Source organism: Mustela erminea, chromosome 4 (genome assembly GCF_009829155.1).
Source record: "Mustela erminea isolate mMusErm1 chromosome 4, mMusErm1.Pri, whole genome shotgun sequence".
NCBI classification, from domain to species: domain Eukaryota; kingdom Metazoa; phylum Chordata; class Mammalia; order Carnivora; family Mustelidae; genus Mustela; species Mustela erminea.
The window spans coordinates 112,014,509-112,034,151 of record NC_045617.1 but is presented as its reverse complement, the minus strand read 5'-3'; the positions used below and the strand labels follow the sequence as shown (position 1 = coordinate 112,034,151).

Sequence of the window (19,643 nt, the reverse complement as noted above, 5' to 3'; positions counted from 1 at the left end):
GAGGAAGCAGGCTCTCCGTCGAGCAGAGAGCCCGATATGGGACTCGATCCCAGGACCCTGAGATCATGACCTGAGCCAAAGGCAGACACTTAACTGAAGGCAGTCACTTAACCAACTGAGCCACCCAAGCCCCCCACACAATCCTTTATTTTAACTTAGCTCTTTGGTTTGTGAAAGAGAAAAAAAGTATGTCAGTTATCTTTATTTTGGCATAATGGTTCATTTGTTTGGAAGTGAATATTTGAGGTTGTGTCAAGAACTGCTGTCCTCTTCTGATATTATTAATTAGTTTTCCCAATGACTACTAATTATTCTGTGAATTAAAGTCATATTAGCCCAATGACATTTAGGATCTTCATCAAGATGCAGTTCAGAAATTATTTGAAAATGCCAACAGAACAGATATACTGAAGAAAATCTGTCTTGAGCATTCAAGTGGCTGGGCTAAATTAATGGGGTAGAACCCAATCTTTATATTAATAGATGGATAAAAGAATCTATCACAGCAGCTGGTTTTCGTCTAGTTTTACATCTTTCCAGTGCCCATCCTCACAAGACTCTGCTCAGGCTTCTAAGCTGCTCACAAGGGTTAAGGGCCAATGTATCATCCAAACTTACACAACTAGACAGGTTGCTTATATAAAATTTTTTGAAAAGTATTAAAGAGCATTTCCTTTAAATCACCTATAAGTCATTTGAGACAAGTGACACTTAAGTATAGCTCAAAGCTAGAGACTTGTAATTTGGCAAACATTTCTTAATCCTTCAAAGAAACTGAAAATTCAGAAAGATAATGGGCCTTGACACTTGGTTCAACTTAGAGATAAAAGAATAACATAAGGGCCAGATCAGATAATCTTAGCAGGAGCATTTATAAATATTAAGAATTAATATGAAGTTGTCATGTTATTTTAAAGTAGAATGAACTCAGAAGACTACTTTCATTTTTATATATACCGTCCAGGAAATGTGATTATTTATCCAATAACCTTGTATTCAGTTTAGCTGAATATGTGTTAGAAACACATATTCAAGCTTTAAAACAAGCTTTTATCAGACTGCATAAAACTGTATGAGGTTCTTGGGGAAAGAAATTGAAGAATTCATGTGTCTCCTTTTCTCAAAGGGCTTAGAGATTCAAATAAAGAATTGAAATTGGCTCACAAAATGGATGTTGCTTTTGGTATATTTTCATTATAAATTGTACTTTCCAACGTTTATTTAATCTTGGAGACATGTTTAGAACAAGAATAAGTAGAACAAAGAATTTTGTATGTCAGAAACTTTGTAAATTTCTATTATGTCTTTTTGAAGTTGCATTAGTCATTTAAAGGCAAACATCCCTGTCCTTTCTCTTTTTTCCCCCCACTCTTTTGCAGTTCAAGATCATTTGCCAGATGCTGCTTTAAAACATACTGTGGGCCTGAAATTTACTGTGTTTTAGGCATTAGGTGGAATTCAAAATTGATATACCTTCTACCTCAAGAACATGTCATCTAATGAGAGGATAAAACATGTACACAGATAACCATAATATAAGCTACATTGTGATTCAGATGCTGAAAATTACTAATTGTCATTTCACATAGATGTAGCAGACACTGTTTTTATCTAAGGGGCCGTCATCATAAGGAACAGCATTAACACATTCACTGAATGATAAATACTGCGGGGGCTACAGGCTCGGTTGTTGGGACTTTTTCCCCTCGCGGGGAAGCGAGGAGCCGGGCCATGGAGCCTGCAGCTGCTGGGGGCGACCCCGTGCTGAGGCCTATTTGGTGATGAGCCCTGGTGTCCCTGACGTGATCATCCCCGTGGTCTCCAGCGAGGGATCTGCGGCTTCATTCTTGGCTGTGCCTTGCAGCTCCTCCTCGGTGAACATTTTCATCCAAAAATAAAAGGGTGACTCCTGTGCTGGGAAGGCCCTAGCCGGTCAAAAAAAACAAAAAACAAAAAACAAAAAACAAAAACTGTTTTATGTAAAGGTCTCTGCCTTCAGTCGAAGACGGGTAGAATACTTTGATGACTTTGATGTTTAAAGAAAAACCTGCGTAAAGTGTTATTTTACTGACATAGTAATTGAGCATTTGCGTTTGGGCAAACCAGCCAGTTGATGGTCCTGTGTTTCTCCAGGGCAGTAGAGGAGAAATAGGACCGGAGGGACCCCCAGGGCCACCCGGTAAACGGGTAAGTCATAATTCCAATCTCCTTAAGTTTATTGGCTTCGTACAAAACACAATACATTTTTTTTTTTAATAAGCAAGGAGAGAAAAACAATGTACAAAAGGTGATTTAATCGTCTTTACTTGATTCCTGTTGTTATGGGAATGCATGGAAATGTAAATGTGAAGTTTGAAATCATGTCTAGGATACCCTCCGCGGGTGTTTAAGTCAGTGTGGTTTGCAGCACACATTTTGAAACCAGGAGACCGGAAGTGCCTCTGGTTGTTCTTGGAACTGAAGAGAAGCGGGCGTAAATGCAGCCTTTTGCTTCTTGAACCCTGCTTGTTTACACAGTGAGAGAAGCCGCACCACGGCAGGGAGGCCCACTGAACGAGCCCACTGTTGGAAAGGGTGCAAACCCAGGAACTCCGCGGTGGGACCCAGGGGGTGGAGGGGCTGGCCTGTTTTTTTCGGAGAGTGTGGGAGAGAGGCAGATTTGAGGAGCAGAGTTAAATCAGCCCCAGCATGCATTTATTTTAGACAGGAGTCCACACACCCAAGGTTGTGTGGGCCTCATGTGATTGCAATGTCGTAGTTAAAGGTGAATCTGGAGACACTGTTTATTTTTCAGGGTTCTCCTGGCAGTCCTGGCCTCCCTGGCTTGCCTGGCCCCCCTGGCCTTCCGGGAATGAAAGGCGACAGGGTAAGATATCTAACCATCCCCCCAAAGTTTCTTATTTGGAAGGATGAGTTTGCTTTCAGAACAGTGGAGATTTTTTGTAGCAATTATCATAGTCAGCTATCAAGAAAAGTATCTTAAATTACTGAAAGTTGAGATTAAGAAGCAAAAAAAAAAAAAAGCAATATAATAAATGATCATCAGGAAAATATAAAAGTTGAAAAGGTAAAAATGCCAGTTGTAGTCATACTTCCTGTTCAGTTTTAAATTTACATTCCTACCAATCCAATTTTCTGTGGATGTGATCAGAGAACATCACAAGTTGCCAGCTTTTGGACAGCTGTCAGTTTCTCCAGGCCTTACCTGGCTGTTCCCAGGTTGTCATCCTGATTTTTTTTTTTAAAGTGGGCTCCATGCCCAGCCTTGAGCCCTGTTGTTAGGTTGTGGGAGAGGAGCAAGTCCTCATCTGTCGCATTATTCATACTTGTCCTTATCTACCACCCTGAGAAGGAAAGTTGGTTCATTTGAAATTATAAAGTGGAACATGTCAAAATACTGAAAAAGTATTATGTTTTATTCATTACAGGGAGTAGTCGGTGAGCCTGGTCCAAAGGGTGTACAGGTAGGTCCTATCAGAAGAATATGTGCATGGAGGTGCCTCACCAGCAGGGGGCGCTGGCTGGTTTAGGGGTGTGAGGACTAGGCTGGAGGCCAGCTGTGTTTCTCAATGTGCTTCATAGTGAATGAAAGCTACAGTTCAGTTTGGTTTATAACCTTATCTACTATTTTAATAATAGTAGATAAGGAGCTGATAATGACTCTGCCTCTGAGGGCACACATTGAAAAGAGTGTCCTTCTCTCTCATTCACCAGGTTGGCTTACTTGTGACCAATGGAGCCTTCTATTAGCTACATCATCATATTTTTTTTTAAGATTTTATTTATTTATTTGACAGAGAGAGAGAGAGAGAGATATCACAAGTAGGCAGAGAGGCAGGCAGAGACGGGGGTGGGGGGAAGCAGACTCCCCGCTCAGCAGAGAGCCCGATGCGGGGCTCGATCCCAGGGCCCTGAGATCATGACCTGAGCTGAAGGCAGAGGCTTAACCCACTGAACCACCCAGGTGCCCCTACATCATCATATTTTATGTTTTTCTGTATCAAGACCTTAACAAATGAACTATGAACATGACTTGGAGTTAGTCCTTTTTCTGGGTTCCTTTTTCTACAGTGAAAGCCTCTTTTCAAGGATTAACTCATTATAAAATTGCCAGATACAGTCATTAATCCTTAACTTCAGAAGAAACTCAGCCTCACCCGCTACCTTTTCTCTAAGCTCTTTTCAGTTTTGGACTAGCCACTGACAGCTACACTGAAAAGCCATTGAGTGCATTTTGTATCTCTGCATGATCTGGGGGGCACTGTGGGCACTTGGGAATGCTTATCAATGTGGACAGGTTAAAACTGAGGCAAGACAGTTCAAGAATGTGACATTTAATTTTAATTTTTAGGGTTCGTCTGGTGAAGAAGGTGAAGCAGGAGAAAGGGGTGAACTTGTAAGACATTTTTTTCTGGTTAATGATGAGCCCTGCTGATTTCTAACTACTAAAAATATAATTTTTCTTTTCTCTGATACTGTTATCCTCCATGGCTTCTTCAGCAGCTACAGTGTTTCTTATATAAACTAGTGAATGACTCCCCAAGCCTGTAGCCAAGTTCAAGTAAAGCAGAGGGTAAACATCCCAAAATCGATAGCCTTGGCCTTAAGCCTTTGGGGAACAAAGTGTTCTCTTATAGGTGGTGACTTTTCTGTGGCTTTACCTAGACATTCGAAGTGATTCTTAGAGGACTATAGAAAGTCTATGAATAGTGCCTATTGTGGAAACAAAATGAATTTTATTATAGCTAGAAAGCTGTGGTTCACAAGTTTGACCATGGTTATTTTCTGTCGTCTAAAACTTCCCAAAGAAGTGACCTCCATCTCCAGAGGATGTTGCTGCTAAATCTCCAGGAAGGTAGCAAGAATGAGAAAAAATTATCTTTCTGTTGGGAGTACTACATCTGCTGGCTCATTTTTGACACAATCTAACATGATCTAATGTGGGAACTTCTGACTGGTCCTTTGGAGTGGTGACAGATTTCTCATAAAACAGCTCCAGAGAGCACTTTGTGCAGGAAAAAAATACCTCATAATGTTGTTTTATTCAGATTTTCAGGATTTAGAGCTAATATAAGTGTAATATCTGAATTAGGCAAATCTCTCTATTAAGTAAATTTGAAAAAGGATTATTTTAAGTTTATTTTCTGTTAAAATGTTTTATTTTATGGGCTAAAAGGATGTTTTAAATCATTGTTTTGTGGTGGAGATGAACTGATATGCTTGAACTTAAGCTGAAATCATATCTAGAATTAGGGGTGGGAGACTTATTTCCAAGTGTTCATTTTTAAGTATAAAATCAGGCATTTTTGGTTTGATAGAATTTTGCAGATGAGTTTTACAATACTGTTAGAGTTTCAAAAATGAAGTCATCAGGTTTAAATGTCTACTCTGTTTTAAAACAGCATGCTAGTTTAATGTCTTTTGACTTATACATTTTAAGTCTCAACACCTAGCATTTTAGACCTGGTTGGAGCCTTGCAGAGCTCCGATTCAGCTCTGTTATTTAATAGATATCAGTCAAAGGCTAGGAGGTTACAAAGCTCACAAAGTAACAGAACTGACACTAGAATCCGAATTTTGAATCTCATTTTGGCAGTGCCAGAGTTCATCTCCTCATGTTTTTCTATAGATTTCAGCAGCATAATCACCTTTTAAATGTTTTTAGTAAACTATCAAATGTGAATGCATTGTTCTAATATAATTTTGTTTTATTGATTTAGGGAGAGATAGGCTTACCTGGGCCAAAGGGATCTGTAAGTACAATGAACAACAATGGTATAAAAAAATTAAGATATCAATAAAACTATAGAAAATGCAATGCTCTGCTTTATGAAATCACTATAAAATTCAATTCTTAAAGGACTTACCTTCAAGGAGATTAATGTCTAAATTTATTCTTTAAGTAATGGATTCATCCCAAGTGGGGAGGGGACCACCTCATAACAGTGTAAATGGATCTGCCTTTTGAACAATCCACTCTAAACGAAGTTTTTATCATAAGTAGCTCAATGAGTATCCATGGTAATTTCTTTCACAAATGAGTCATTTAAAAGAAAAAGTGATTTATCCATTGTGGTGACAAGAGTATAAATGAATTTCATTGACACTCATACCATCGCAAATATTTCAGTAATTTTATTAATCTCCCGTGTGTTCTATTTAGCGAAGTAACATAAAGTCATAATGCATAAGAAAATTTAATAGACAGTTGTTAAAACTAGAAAATGATCATCTCATTCATGATCTTACAGAAACTAAGCTAGTGTCCTTCAAGATTAGATTATTCAGAGTTATAGAACCAATAATAGAACCAGTTATTAGAATGAAAATTTTAGAACCGAGTACAGAGCCAATTAGAAAACTAGCAAACCTGGGATGATTCACTAACTTGAAAGGAACGCACATTTAATACAGTAAGAAATGTAAGAGAAATTTAAGAGAGTATAAGGGAAAAAATGAAGCACAGACCTTAACCTCAAATGCCACCACCACTAGCTTCCATTTAATCTTTTAGTCCTTCCTATTTCTGGAATCTTTTCCACTCTTCTCTGTCCCTATACAGCACATTATGCTCATAGCAGCCAGTGGAATCTACAGAAAAATACAAAGCCCACCACTTATCCCTCCTCTGCATAAACCCTTCAGGAATAACATTTGATAGAATAAAATCAGACCTTAGCAAAATACAGTCTTTCATGAAGTGGTCTCTGCCTTGCCAACCCCCTCTCTGCCCATCTGGAACTTTATCTGTTTGCAGTTGTTTTTACTTGGCATGCTCTTTAATGCTTTGTGCTGTTCTCCTATCCTGGAACACTCTTCCTCTTTCCTTAGAATAGCTACCTCCTACCTAGGCATGTAGCCCGATCCTCAGCTCAACTCTCCCCCGGAGGACTCCCGCTCCCGACTCCGGTGCAGTGCCAGCCCTGGGCTCTCTACATACCCCTGAGATGGAAACCATTATGTTGTATTAACTCATCTGCTTACACACTGCCTCTAAACACCACTGACAGTCTCAAGCTTGAAGTAACATCTTTACACCCAAGAATCTTTGACAGGAATAGTTTAGGATTGAGGAAAAAATTGGGAAGAGTAAACCTTGATAGGTAATAGAAATCCTACCTCGCTGCCTAGAAATAATTGATAATGTTCAATGGTAAGAATTTGTCATAAGAGGAAAAAGTGAATGAATGATGCAGTGGTCAAAAGGAGTTAATTTCATTTAAATTTGGAATTAACGCTTCCTTCCTACCCCTCTCTTCTCTGACACCACCCATCTACTGCTGAGGCAGCTGAAATGTCCTGTCCCAGAGTCAGGGAGACACACTTTCACTTTGCTCGGTGATCTCAGCAGAGATAAACCTGAGAAGTAGGTGAAGTCTGTCCCCTAGTTTCTACTTCAGTATAGCACTCAACTGAGGTATTCTTTCCAAAGACCCGGGGCCCTGGAGATATACTGGCCATGTTGGCCCTTGATGTCTTCATGGAAAATGTCCTGTTGGTATTTCAGACATCATCAACAAGATGATAGATTCTGATCTGGCCTCCTTTGTTCCTCTGCCAATTCTTTAGTGCACTTCTAAATTCATTTTGGCTTCTCCTCAGGCTTGTTTTAGAAGCTGTGATAGTTTTATACTGCAGCTATCTGACAGGTCCAAAGCCTCCACAGCACATCCGCAGCTCTCTCTGTTGACACTGTCTTTTGGGAAGTCTTTGAGGCCATAATTTCTTCACAGAAGTAATTCTGACAAATTGACTCAGATGAGTATCAATTTTTTGCATAAAGAAAGATTGGAAAAAGCCTACTTGTGAAGCTTTATTCAGACGCATCTAGTGAGAGCCCGGCGTCATCACCTTCTTCCTTTTAGCTTAAAATCTGACCATTTGGAAGAGTTAGCTCTTCCTAGGTAAATGTTGCAAATGAACAAGGAGCAGGATTAAGTTGCTTTATGAACTTTATCTTGAGCCCTTGTGCTCTTTAATGCCTCCTGTCCTTTTATCTTCTCATTTTTGTTCTATAAACAAGGGCACATTGTAACTACTCTGTCATAAATTCTACCAGAGGCAGTTTAGCAGAAAGTGAATTAATTTAGTCTCGTTTTAAAACAGTTATTGTAGATGGAGACTTTTAAAAATGCTTTTAGTGGTCTGCTCTCAGAAAAAAAAATCTAACTGGTATATGCTTTTGTTCAAAGGAAACAATTGGTTTATTTTTTCACTTCTTTAATATTTAGATTTTTAACTTCCTCAAGAGTCAGTTAAATCATGGACTCGCTCTTTTTGTTCCAGTATTTTGAATGTATTTATTTTAAGTGCAGCATTTTAAAGGTGGCATTTTAAATGTTTTTAATTAATGTATTTTATAATTCCTGGATACATCTGCTTCTTCAAATTCTCTAGAGTGTTATAAAGCTAAATAACTTATGTCCTTGGAAATAACTTTATTTTATGCTTTCTGTATTGGTGATATACAAAGTAACATGTCTTGTATGAACTCAGTGGCCTTTTTGTGGCCAGAAAAACTTCACAAATCTTACTAAAAACTAACTTGTTCTTAGGCAGTAGCTTAAAATATAGAGAATGTAGTTTTAAAATGCATTATTTCAATTAACATTTTGAAATAACAGCTATACCAAAGAAAAAAATTTGAAAAACTTTACTTGAACTGGAATTCTCAGAGACTGTGGCATTCTGTGTCTTTACCTTGAGAATTTGTAACCTCTGAACAAACACCTCTTGGGAGACAGAATGTACGCAAACTCCAAATTTCATGTAAGCCTTGTATTAATATTAAGCAGACACATTACTTGTGGATAGCTCTGGTTTTATAATGTGCCATTTTGTTCTAGGTGGGTAACCCTGGGGAGCCCGGCTTGAGGGGGCCCGAAGGAAGTCGGGGGCTTCCTGGAGTAGAAGGACCGAGAGGACCGCCTGGACCACGAGGCATGCAGGGAGAGCAGGGTGCCACCGGCCTGCCTGGCATCCAGGGCCCCCCAGTGAGTGGTGGGCAGTCTCCGCGGTTTCCCTTTGGACAGTCCATCTCACAGGACCAGAAGGGGGGCGGGCAACCAGGCTAGCCCAGACATCAGCTCCTTAGCAGTGTGGGCAAGTTCCTTTGTAAATCCAGCCACCTGGCCACTTGCTGAGTCTGTCAGGTTACCATTTAACAATGTCTTCTTTTTTTTTTTTTTTTTAAACATTTTATTTATTTGACAGACAGAGATCACAAGTAGGCAGAGAGGCAGGCAGAGAGAGAGAGAGAGGAGGAAGCAGGCTCCCCGCAGAGCAAAGAGCCCGATGTGGGACTCGATCCCAGGACCCTGAGATCATGACCTGAGCCGAAGGCAGCGGCTTAACTCACTGAGCCACCCAGGCGCCCCAACAATGTCTTCTTTATAGTTCTGTGTACAAATTGTCTTTTTTTTTTTTCTCTTCCTGTCTCAGGGTAGAGCACCGACAGATCAGCACATTAAGCAGGTTTGCATGAGAGTCATGCAAGGTAAATAAATCATAATGTCTGGACTTTTGGTGTTCTTTAAAGGTGGGAGATTTTAAATAATATTAATTGTTTTAGTTAATGTATTGTCACAAAATAGCTTATAGTCTCAAAGAAAAATTTCATCTTTCTAGGTTAGCCCTTTTTTTTTTTTTTGACATTTATTTATTTGAGAAAGAGAGTAAGAGAGTGAGCACACAAGTAAGCAGGGGAAGGGGCAGGGGGAAAGGGATAGAAAGTCTTAAGCAGATTCCCCACTTAACATGGAGCCCAACACAGGGCTTGGTCTCATGACCCTGAGATCATGACCTGAGCCAAAACCAAGAGTCAGAAACTGAACCCAACTCAGCCACCCAGGCACCCTTCGGTTAGCCTATTTTTGTTCTTGTTTTTGTTTTTTGCCAAGGAGGTTAATTTACAAGAAAACACACACACACAAATACAGACAAGACCTCCCCCGCAACTTTGGAACACAGATTCTCAGGTATCTTAACCCTCCTTAACATCCTACCACTTCGTGTGTTCCTGGCACCGACCCTGGCTCTCTCTGTAGCTTCTATGTGAAGTAACTGACAGTCTTCATGCCCATAAGAAGCATTGGGACATTATCTCTACTCATGTATCATGTACAGAAAATCAAGAACTGTATTTTACCAAAATGGTGATATATTTTTATATTTGTTAACCTTTATCTAAATTCATCTATATCTATAGCAATTGCCATTTTTCATAGCTGCTTTAGAATTGGTCTAGTTCTAAAATCACATCGAAAAGAAAGAAATTGGGGAGGCAGGAACTGGGGAGATCCTGTAACGTTGGGCCCTTCTAACCAATAATTACCCTATTCTGGTTGGAACCAAGTCAGTCATGATAAATACTCTTCTTTTACAAGCTCATGAGATAGTGTCATTTGTCTGGTAGACTTGTAGAGTTTTCCAGAATGAAACTGTCACTTTGATATTGAAAACCAATCTTAAGTCTCTTCATGGAAGACATTTAATCTTGAAAGGATATTTCAATTTTAAACGTTATGTCCCTAGAAAATTATAATTTTATGCTCTTACTTACATAAGGCAAACCAGAATGCTCACATTTAAGCACTTTTAAAATGTTCTTTAGAAATTTGTTTCCAATTCATAATTTCCTTCACACCTTTAAAAAATATTACATCGGCATAGTTCCCTTAGAGTGTTTTCATAGGAAAGTTTTCTTCTTCCTCATGGTTTCAGCGGATGATTCTTAATCTCTTTAATGGTTCCTGAAAAAGCCCACACAGTTATTAATTTTGAAGACAGACTGTGAACATTCCCAAGAAGCGGGCTATTTTTAATGTCTGTTGTCTACTCCAAACATGAAAAAACTTTTGAGAGGGGAGTTTATAAGAAGTCATGAATGCTCAGGATATTTTAGGTCACTTAATATCTTCAGACTGAAAATGTGGGGCTGAGTCTCAAATGCTCTCTCAAAACGAATTCTGGACAATGTCTTTGGCTTTTAAAAAGCTTTGCGACATCCACTTCTTCTCTGTTAAGAAACTCATTTTCTGCCCATCATGGGTTTTCAGAGAACCAGCCAGGACCCAGGTGACGGACTCATCCTTTTAGAACACTGCTCACCTGAAAGCCTTGCCGTGTATTTTTTTTTTTTTTTTCAAATCTCCCTGCCCCTGTCTCAGAACAGCAGGACCAAATATATCCAAAAAGAGCTGAATAAAACAGCACCAGGGAAGTTTCTTGGCAGAAAGTCCATGAAAAAAAAAAAAAATCCAACTTTATTCACTTCCCACCACCAATTTTGAAGCTCTGGTGACACATTTAAGAAAAAAAGACACTTGAAATACCGCCCCCCACCTTTTTTTTTTCATTTGAATCATTTTCCTGTTTCTGACTTCTCTGGGCCGGTTTATTATCTTTCAGAGCATCTTGCTGAGATGGCTGCTAGTCTCAGGCGACCAGACTCAGGAGCCTCTGGCCTCCCTGGGAGGCCTGGACCCCCTGGTCCCCCAGGGCCGCCTGGAGAGAATGGTTTCCCAGGCCAGATGGGACTTCGTGGCCTTCCAGGCATTAAAGGCCCTCCTGGTGCTCTTGGTTTGAGGGGGCCTAAAGGTAAGCCATTTTGCCCCGGTAGAACAAAAGAACACACACTGTCCTTCCTCACGATATATCCACACGACCTTCCAAGCTCTAGATACACTGTGAGACAAGGAGATGTATCGTTCTCTTCCTTTTTTTTTTTTTATAGTTTTTAAATTTTTTTATAAACATATAATGTATTTTTATCCCCAGGGGTACAGGTCTGTGAATCGCCAGGTTTACACACTTCACAGCACTCACCATAGCACATACCCTCCCCAATGTCCATTGTATCGTTGTCTTCTACGATGGTGATGAAAACGATCAGAAAGCTATTATAAGACATCCTCTTGACCTTGCTGTATGTCAACAGGAGACCAAAACCTAGATTTAAGGTCCCTTGATTTTTAATACTGATCTTTTTCAGTTACCCTCTGCCTCAATCATAGTTCAAAATAAACTTTACGGGATCTTGTAAACGATAAGTCAGCCTTTTTTTTTTTTTTTTGAGACTCAAAAATCACTGTAGAGGTCTTCTAAAATGGCAACCAGACTTAGAATGTTTGTAACCGTAACTTAAACTAACAGCATCGGTTAGCAGGTCAGAAGGCATAAATTACATCATGGAGTGAAGTCCCTTCTTCTTTTAAAGAGTGACATCAGATGTTTAGTTTTGATGGATTTTTTTTTAGCTCAGAAGTACAATCGAACTTTTTTCCTTCCTTTTTTTTTTTTAACTTTTTTCCTTCTTTAACATGTGAGGGAATGTGAGGCAGTTTATTTCTTCCCCTTTTATCGAAAGCAAGTTAAGCCCTTAAAATCAGTGTTTTGCCAAAAAAACCCCACAAAAATCCAAAATGGTATTGTGAGTGTGTTGGGTATGCAGCAGGCCCTGCAGAAGAAGGACTGGTTGCCTCAGGTGCTGTTTACTAGTCAAGGTGAGTAAGTATGTCAGCGTGGGGCGGGCGTGTGGCCCGGATCACTGACAGAGAGCGCGGAACAAAATGAGGCATTTCTCTATCTTGGCAAGTGACTGACAGTTCTCTAGGGAGCTTCGGAAAGATGTGGCATCAGAAACAGGAGAGGTTTGTTTTTTTTTTTTTAAATGGTGGTGCACCCATTAGGGATAAATATTATGGTGTGAAGGGTCAGACGGCAAGCAAGCGGCCTTTTTGGATCTGTAAATGAATTGCTGATGTATTTGGCTAACTACACTCTCAGTTGGAACAATTTTGTTAATTATGTTTGGGGTTTTTTGGGGGGTAGAGGGCATGTGCATTGCCATATGTGAAAAAATGACCCCTCATTGGAGCCTCTTGCAAGGCTGGCAGGATTTCCGAGTTTTCAGAGGCTGGACAAAATCAAATGTGGAGAGAGCTCAGAGCTCTTAAAGAGAACGGAGTATTTTCTTTGAAAGAAGCTCATCGCCGCTCATCTTTGTCCTGCTTTGAGCTCCTGGTTCAGGAACTCAGGAGTAGGGACTCTCTGTGGTTAGTCCCCATTCACTCTGTTCGGTTTCCAAGAAACTCTGCTGCCTCGAGTGGATTGTTGACTTAGTTGTTTCTGTGGCACCAGAGCTCAAGGTGACTCCTCAGCCTTTCTCCTCAGTTCCCTTGTGAGCAGTGGTTGTGAGAGCGTGCCCCCTGGAGCGTCAGCACGGCCAGGGACCCCGTCTGGAATAGAGATTCTCCAGCCCACCCCGGTCCCCTGATCCGAGATGCCGCAGGCGAGGCCCAGCTGTCTGCATTCTAACAAGTCTCCCCATGACTCTGATGCTGTAGGGCAGTCACCCATCTTCCTGCCAAAAGGAAACACCTTGTAGGGGCTACAGGAATCCCAGCCCTGTTTTCTTTAGCTGAAAAGAAGTCTTCATATGTGGGATAAAACTTAACTTTGAGTTAGTAAGAGAACTCGCCTGAAGTCCCATTTTATTTTCTAAGAAATAAGAATGTCTATGTCTACTTGCTATGCTAGTAGCGTCTGCCTAAGGCTGTGTTTCTCAGCCTGGGGTGCACCGTGGAATCATTTGGGGAGTTTTAAAAACTATCCACGGCTGGATCCCATTCCCAGATTCTGGCTTAATAGGTCTGAGCAGCAGGATTTAAAAACACCCCCATGGGATTTTAATACACAACTAGGGTTGGAAACCACAGGAAACAAAGGTGAAATGTCCAGGAAGTGTCCTGGGAAGCTCCTAGAAGCACAGAATTGTGGCTGTGTTGGGCTGACTTGGCTCTAACAGATGGACCTTATTTTGAAGGGAAGAAAAATATATTTCTATATTTGGAAACTGGAAAATGCCCCCTGGCACAGAGTTTATTCACCAAGCATTGTTTGATCGTCTAAGAGACTTCCCCCTAATGTTTCTTTAGTATTTATGACATAGTCTATACTCTAGAAGAGATATAGTCTTTCTTTTTTCTGAAGGACTTTTCCCCCCACCTTCCTCCATCCCTTTATAATCACTGGGTTCCTTTAAAGCAGGGTCTTTTCTGTTTTACTTCTTGAACTTTGGGGTGTGGGAAGGAAGGAAGGAGTGCTGTCTTTGGATTTTATCAATCAATGCTGTCACAGATTTGAAAATGTAGATTTCTAGGTAACCAGACTTGACCTTTCTTGTCCTACCACATACATTGTAACAGTAATATGTAATTGAAAACATATAATGTCCCACTAGCCAAAGGTTACACGTCAATTTTTCCCAGAGAACAAATAGTCCAGCATTTGAAACTTAACTATTCAGCCAGTTAGAGAAGAGATGTATTTCAATGTTCCCTGCTGTCTTTATCCCTAATAAAGCCATAGTCTGAGCCTTGCTCAACATATTACTTTGAGAGTCTTTTTCCAAGGAAATTACTCCACAGATAATGAACAAATAAATTTTACTAAAGCGTTGAGTAGTTCAAACTATGTCTTTAATAAAATCATTTTTTCCTAAGCAATTAGTCTGCAAAACACAGTGAAACATTTTCAGTAGGAGCTAGTAGAAATATCTGCCAGAAATCATACTCAAATCTTAAATCATATTTATAATTTTTTTGTTTTTCATGGACATGTTCTGTGCAATATTATACAAAGCGGGCCAAGACCCATGCCACGGGTACATTTTACATGTCTACTCAAGCAGAAACATGAGAGATCTAATTGGCTTATGTTCACTTTGTTTAGTATTGGTCTTCTGGGTCATAAATTCTGTGTCATAAATACTATTTTTAAATGTTCATGGTTTGGATTAATTTTAAGTTCCTTTGAGTAAGGCTATATATCTATTTTTAGATATTTTCGTGTGAGTCAAACGATGTGTCACCATGTAAATGACGGCTTGAGAAAATATACACGTCATTACCGTGACTAACTCTTTTTTTGGTATTAGTCAGTTTGCATGGGGTTGGAGTGTCAGTTATAGCTTTCAAATAAATGAAATAAAGAGCAACCATGGAGCAATGAGAATTTCTTTCGTTTTAGCCACTCTGTTCCGAGGGAGCTGTTTGCTACTTTTTACCTTATCTAAAGCTCATTTGACAAGCTCCCTCTGTTTTTCCACACAGTAGGCTAGCTAATAAGGGTGCACCTTTAGTTCCCTGAGCCAGTTTTCAGAAATGTCGAAAGAAGCCATGATCAGGGTTTGAAGTTGCGGATTGACCCCGGGGATCACAGAGCCAGGCCGCAGCTCCCTGGGCTGGGAAGGACCAGCAGCTTGCCCTGTGCCTCTGTCCTGGAGCCCCTCTAAAAATTGTGTGTCTACAATTGATGACAACCGCAAGGCAGGATCACGACTAAGACCTTCCTTGCAAGCGACATTTTAAAGGGGATGTGGCTTTGTAATACAAAGTGTTTAACTTTCACGGTTTGCGCGGAAGTTACATTTTAATTTATAATCTTCCCCTATCTTCGGAAAATGTGGCACATTTATTGGTTCTCTTCTCGTTGCTAGCCTCCAGAATTACAGTGATATGACATTTAAATTGCTAAGTTAACAAGAGCGCTGAAGTTCTTCGTTTTTAAAATGCTAATTATCGTTATCTTCCTAATATAGTAAGGCCATATTGATGAGTGTAAAAAAAAGCTTATGTGAATGAGTTCAACTTGAGCTCTGTATCCTCACACAGTGTTTATATAATTTTAAAATTGTTTTTAAAATATATTTGACTCATGATAAAAAATTTTCATACAAGGACATTCACAGCTCAAATCAAAGTATGGTGACTAAACATTCACTTCGTAATTAGAGGGGTTTTTTTTGTTGTTTTTCTTTTTGTTTTTTACTATTTTGGCATGCATGCTTTTGTTTTTTAAAATTCTAACAAACTTGACTCAATATTGAATCAAGTTGGGCTGATACAAATGTTTGGAAAAAATGATCATGTATAAAATCTTGAAAAATGTACTGCATCTTCTACAAGAGTAGTGGGATAATATAATACTATGCCAATGGGATAGTAGAATAATGCCTTCTACTATGAGCCATAAACGTCATTTAGGAGCAGTTGACTAGGTATTAGGGCACTTTGTTAATGAGGCCAAGTTTCTGGGTTTCTCTGCAGGGGCCAGAATAATTAATGAAACTTGGTTCTGTGGCTGAAAATCAACTGTCTTGCAAATAAACATGGTTGGTTGTAATCCAAAGCACATTCCCTGTAAATAATGAATCACAAGTGAAGCGTGGGCACTTGTGATAGCACATTTAAAATTTTGAAAATTCATTAATTTATTTTCAGCAATACTAAATTTACAATGTTTGAGAATTTAAAATATATGAAAAGATATTTACTGAAGAGTTTTTCTCCCACTCTGGTCTCCCATCTGCCTAGATTCCTTTATCCTTCCCATGAGATAATCCCTTTTATTAGTTTCCTACATATCTTTGCCAGTGATGATGTACAATATACGGTTACATACACTCTCTATAGCCTTTTAGAAACAAGTCGTATTGCCCTTTAGTAGTGATCTGGACCTTAAATTTTTTCACTGAACAATATGTTTTGAGATCATTTTAAAGAGCTTCCTGGTTCTTCTTCATAGCTGCATAGTATGCCATTTTGCAGGAGTAGCATAACGCATTTAACCCTCTCGTGGACATTTAGTTTCCCATCTCCTGCCATTACCGCAAGGCTGCTGTGGATCACACAATTTCATCTTTGTGTAAATATCAACATAACATTTATGTTCCTACGATAAATTCCCAGAAGTGGAAGTGCCAGGTAAAATGGTACTACCATTTGTAATTTTGATAGATATTTTTAAATTACCCTCCAAGAGACTGTCTCAGTTTGCAGTCTTATTAGCGATATGTAACGATGTGTTTTTCCACATACTTGCTAACATATGTTTGATTCAACTCTGGAATTTTTGCCGATCTTATCATTCAAAGTAGCTTTCGTGTTATTTTAAATTTCCATTTATTTTGATGTGAGAGTGAAGTCAAGGAATTTTTCATATATTCCAGACTTATTTTTGTTTCCTTTTAGTGGCTTTTTTGCTTATATATTCTTTTTACTGTTGTTGACCTTTTTGTATAGATTTTAGGAACTCTTCATATTTTGGAATCATAACAGAAAGGCCAACTCAAATCTGAAGTTATAAAATATTTCTCCCTTGCTTTCTTCTGGTTCTTATACATTTAAATGTTTGATCCACTTGTAATATGTCCCGGATTATGTTGTGAGGAACAGATTCAACTTTATTTTTTTTCCAGCTGGCTTCCCACTTTTTCAAACACCATTTATTGACTTGTTTGACTGCTTCCCACTTTAAGATGGCATGTTTATTACAAAACAAAATCCTTTATGTATCCAAACCTGTTTTTGGGCTGTTTCAGTGGTTTATCTATTCATGTACCAGTACCACACCATGTTAATTGGTTTAATACGTGGTAGGATTAATTCCCTTATATACCTTTTCTTTTTCGAGTTTTTGTGGCTATTCTGGCTTATGCATTTTTCTGTACAAACTTCAGAATTCCCTTTTTTGGTTAAAAAAATTTTTATTGGGAACATGACGAAACTTCATCTTAGGGAGAAGTCAACACCTTTTTGTGTTGATGTCATTCCACCTACGAACAGTTGTCAAGTCCTTTTGTATCCTTCAGAAATGTTAATTTTTTAATGTTGGATTTGCATATTTCTGATTAAACTTTTTCCTTGTTATTAATTAAATTGTCATCATAAATGGGATATTTTTTCACTACATCTTAGTTCTGGTGGTTGTTTGTATATATGAAAACAACTGGTTTTCATATATTAATTTTGTATCTTGCTCCTTTACTGAATTACTCTCATTGCTTGTAGTAGATTTTGAGTTGATTTTCAAGGATTTAAGATACACACTGATGCCACTTAAAAAGAGGGATGTTTTCGACTCTCAAACTAAATGACAAATACTAATGATAACGTGGGCATCTCTGTGATGCTGTGTGTGTAGTGGAACTGCTTCTCATGTTTCCCAATAGGCGTTACCCTAACTCTCCGGTTGAGATAGATACATTTTATCATGTTAAGGAGGCAGCATTTGATTCTTGGTTTATTGAATGTTGATCATTAGATATTTTAGTTTGTTTATCCTTTAATGAATATGATTATTTGATTTATCCCCTTAGATCTCTTCATATAATTGACTTATGTTTTGCCTGGTTATGTATTTACTACAACCTCGTTTGTGGCAACTTCATGAGATTTTGCTTTCTCAACGCTGGGTCTGCTGAAAGTCTAAAAATATGGAACTTTCTTTTTATAAGCATACAGAAAAATAACATTTCTCTAATGACATGCAGGTGACTTGGGAGAAAGAGGGGAACGTGGCCCTCCAGGAAGAGGTCCGAAGGGCTTGCCTGGAGCAACAGGTCTCCCAGGTAAGTGTGTTATACGGCAGCACAGGGTTGAGAAATTGGTAGCGAGTGCGCAGTCTGAATTGGATACCATTATAAAGACTTGCCTTTTAATTACTTATGCCTGTCATGTGAATTCTCAGTAACGGCTGGCACAGATTTTTCAAGACCAACTTTAAGGAAGAGTTAAAAGAATTGTAAAGCATGCCTATGTTCCTTGTGAGAAAGCAAGTGTCAGGGCTTAAAATATTAATTTCTTGAATAGATGACTTTAAAAAATTGTGTCAAGGTCCAGCCACAGTGCACTTGTTAGAAAACTTTGAATGAATGAGGTCCTAGCCATTGTTAGCCTCGTTGATAGTTTCCTGTTTATTTTTAATTTTTTAAATTTTTTTATTATTTTTAAAGAATTTATTTATTTGACAGAGAGAGTAGTAGGCATAAGTAGGCAGAGAGGCAAGCAGAGAGAGAGGGGGAAGCAGGCTCCCTGCTGAGCAGAGAGCCTGATGCGGGGCTCGATTCCAGAACCCTGAGATCATGACCTGAGCTGAAGGCAGAGGCTTTAACCCACTGAGCCACCCAGGTGCCCCTTCATGCCTATGTTCCTCATGAGAAAACAAGTGTCAGGGCTTAAAATATTAATTTCTTGAATAGATGACTTTAAAAAATCGTGTCAAGGTCCAGCCACAATGCACTTGTTAGAAAATTCTGAATGAATGAGGTCCTAGCCGTTGTTAGCCTCATTGATAGTTTCCCAAACTGACCAAAAAGTCAGAGCAACAAGAAAATTAATCCAAGTTTTCAAACTACTCATGTTGCATAGGGGGTAACCGAAGTCTTATTTTACAAGCTCCTGTTTCAAATATCCAGACCCTCCAGAAACCCATATCCAAAGTAAATAAATAAAATAAACCTGAACATTCCTATTCATATAGCCACAAAGAACCATGCACGAGCCACGTATCACAGCTGTGCTGGCTGAGGTGACAAAGTTGCCTCTGTGTGGAGAGCCTGGTTTTGCACACTGGGCGTCTGTTCTATCTTTACACACTGGCTACTCTGTCCCCACAGCCTAAGCTGCCACACACTCATCCTCTGGGAAATGGCCTACCAGCCCCACCACAGAAGCAGCACAGAAAGTCACTTCGGTTTAAGCGCCTGAATGATATGTAGCCTCCCAGCGAACGCTGGGAATCAGGGTGAGAGGATCTGCCGAGAAAGGGTGGTCCACGCTTCCACAGTGGATTTGGAAAAC

General features: G+C 39.3%; 1 protein-coding gene across 1 annotated transcript in view; it reads left to right on the top strand.

Moving 5' to 3' along the window:
• Window positions 1-19,643, top strand: part of COL9A1 (collagen type IX alpha 1 chain) — an 83,055-nt gene that overhangs the window by 55,282 nt on the left and 8,130 nt on the right. Inside the window, 9 exon segments of the mRNA XM_032340388.1 lie at window positions 2,134-2,187; window positions 2,795-2,866; window positions 3,429-3,464; window positions 4,352-4,396; window positions 5,721-5,753; window positions 8,847-8,993; window positions 9,442-9,496; window positions 11,410-11,598; window positions 18,335-18,412. Coding sequence (XP_032196279.1) covers window positions 2,134-2,187; window positions 2,795-2,866; window positions 3,429-3,464; window positions 4,352-4,396; window positions 5,721-5,753; window positions 8,847-8,993; window positions 9,442-9,496; window positions 11,410-11,598; window positions 18,335-18,412 — 709 coding nt within the window.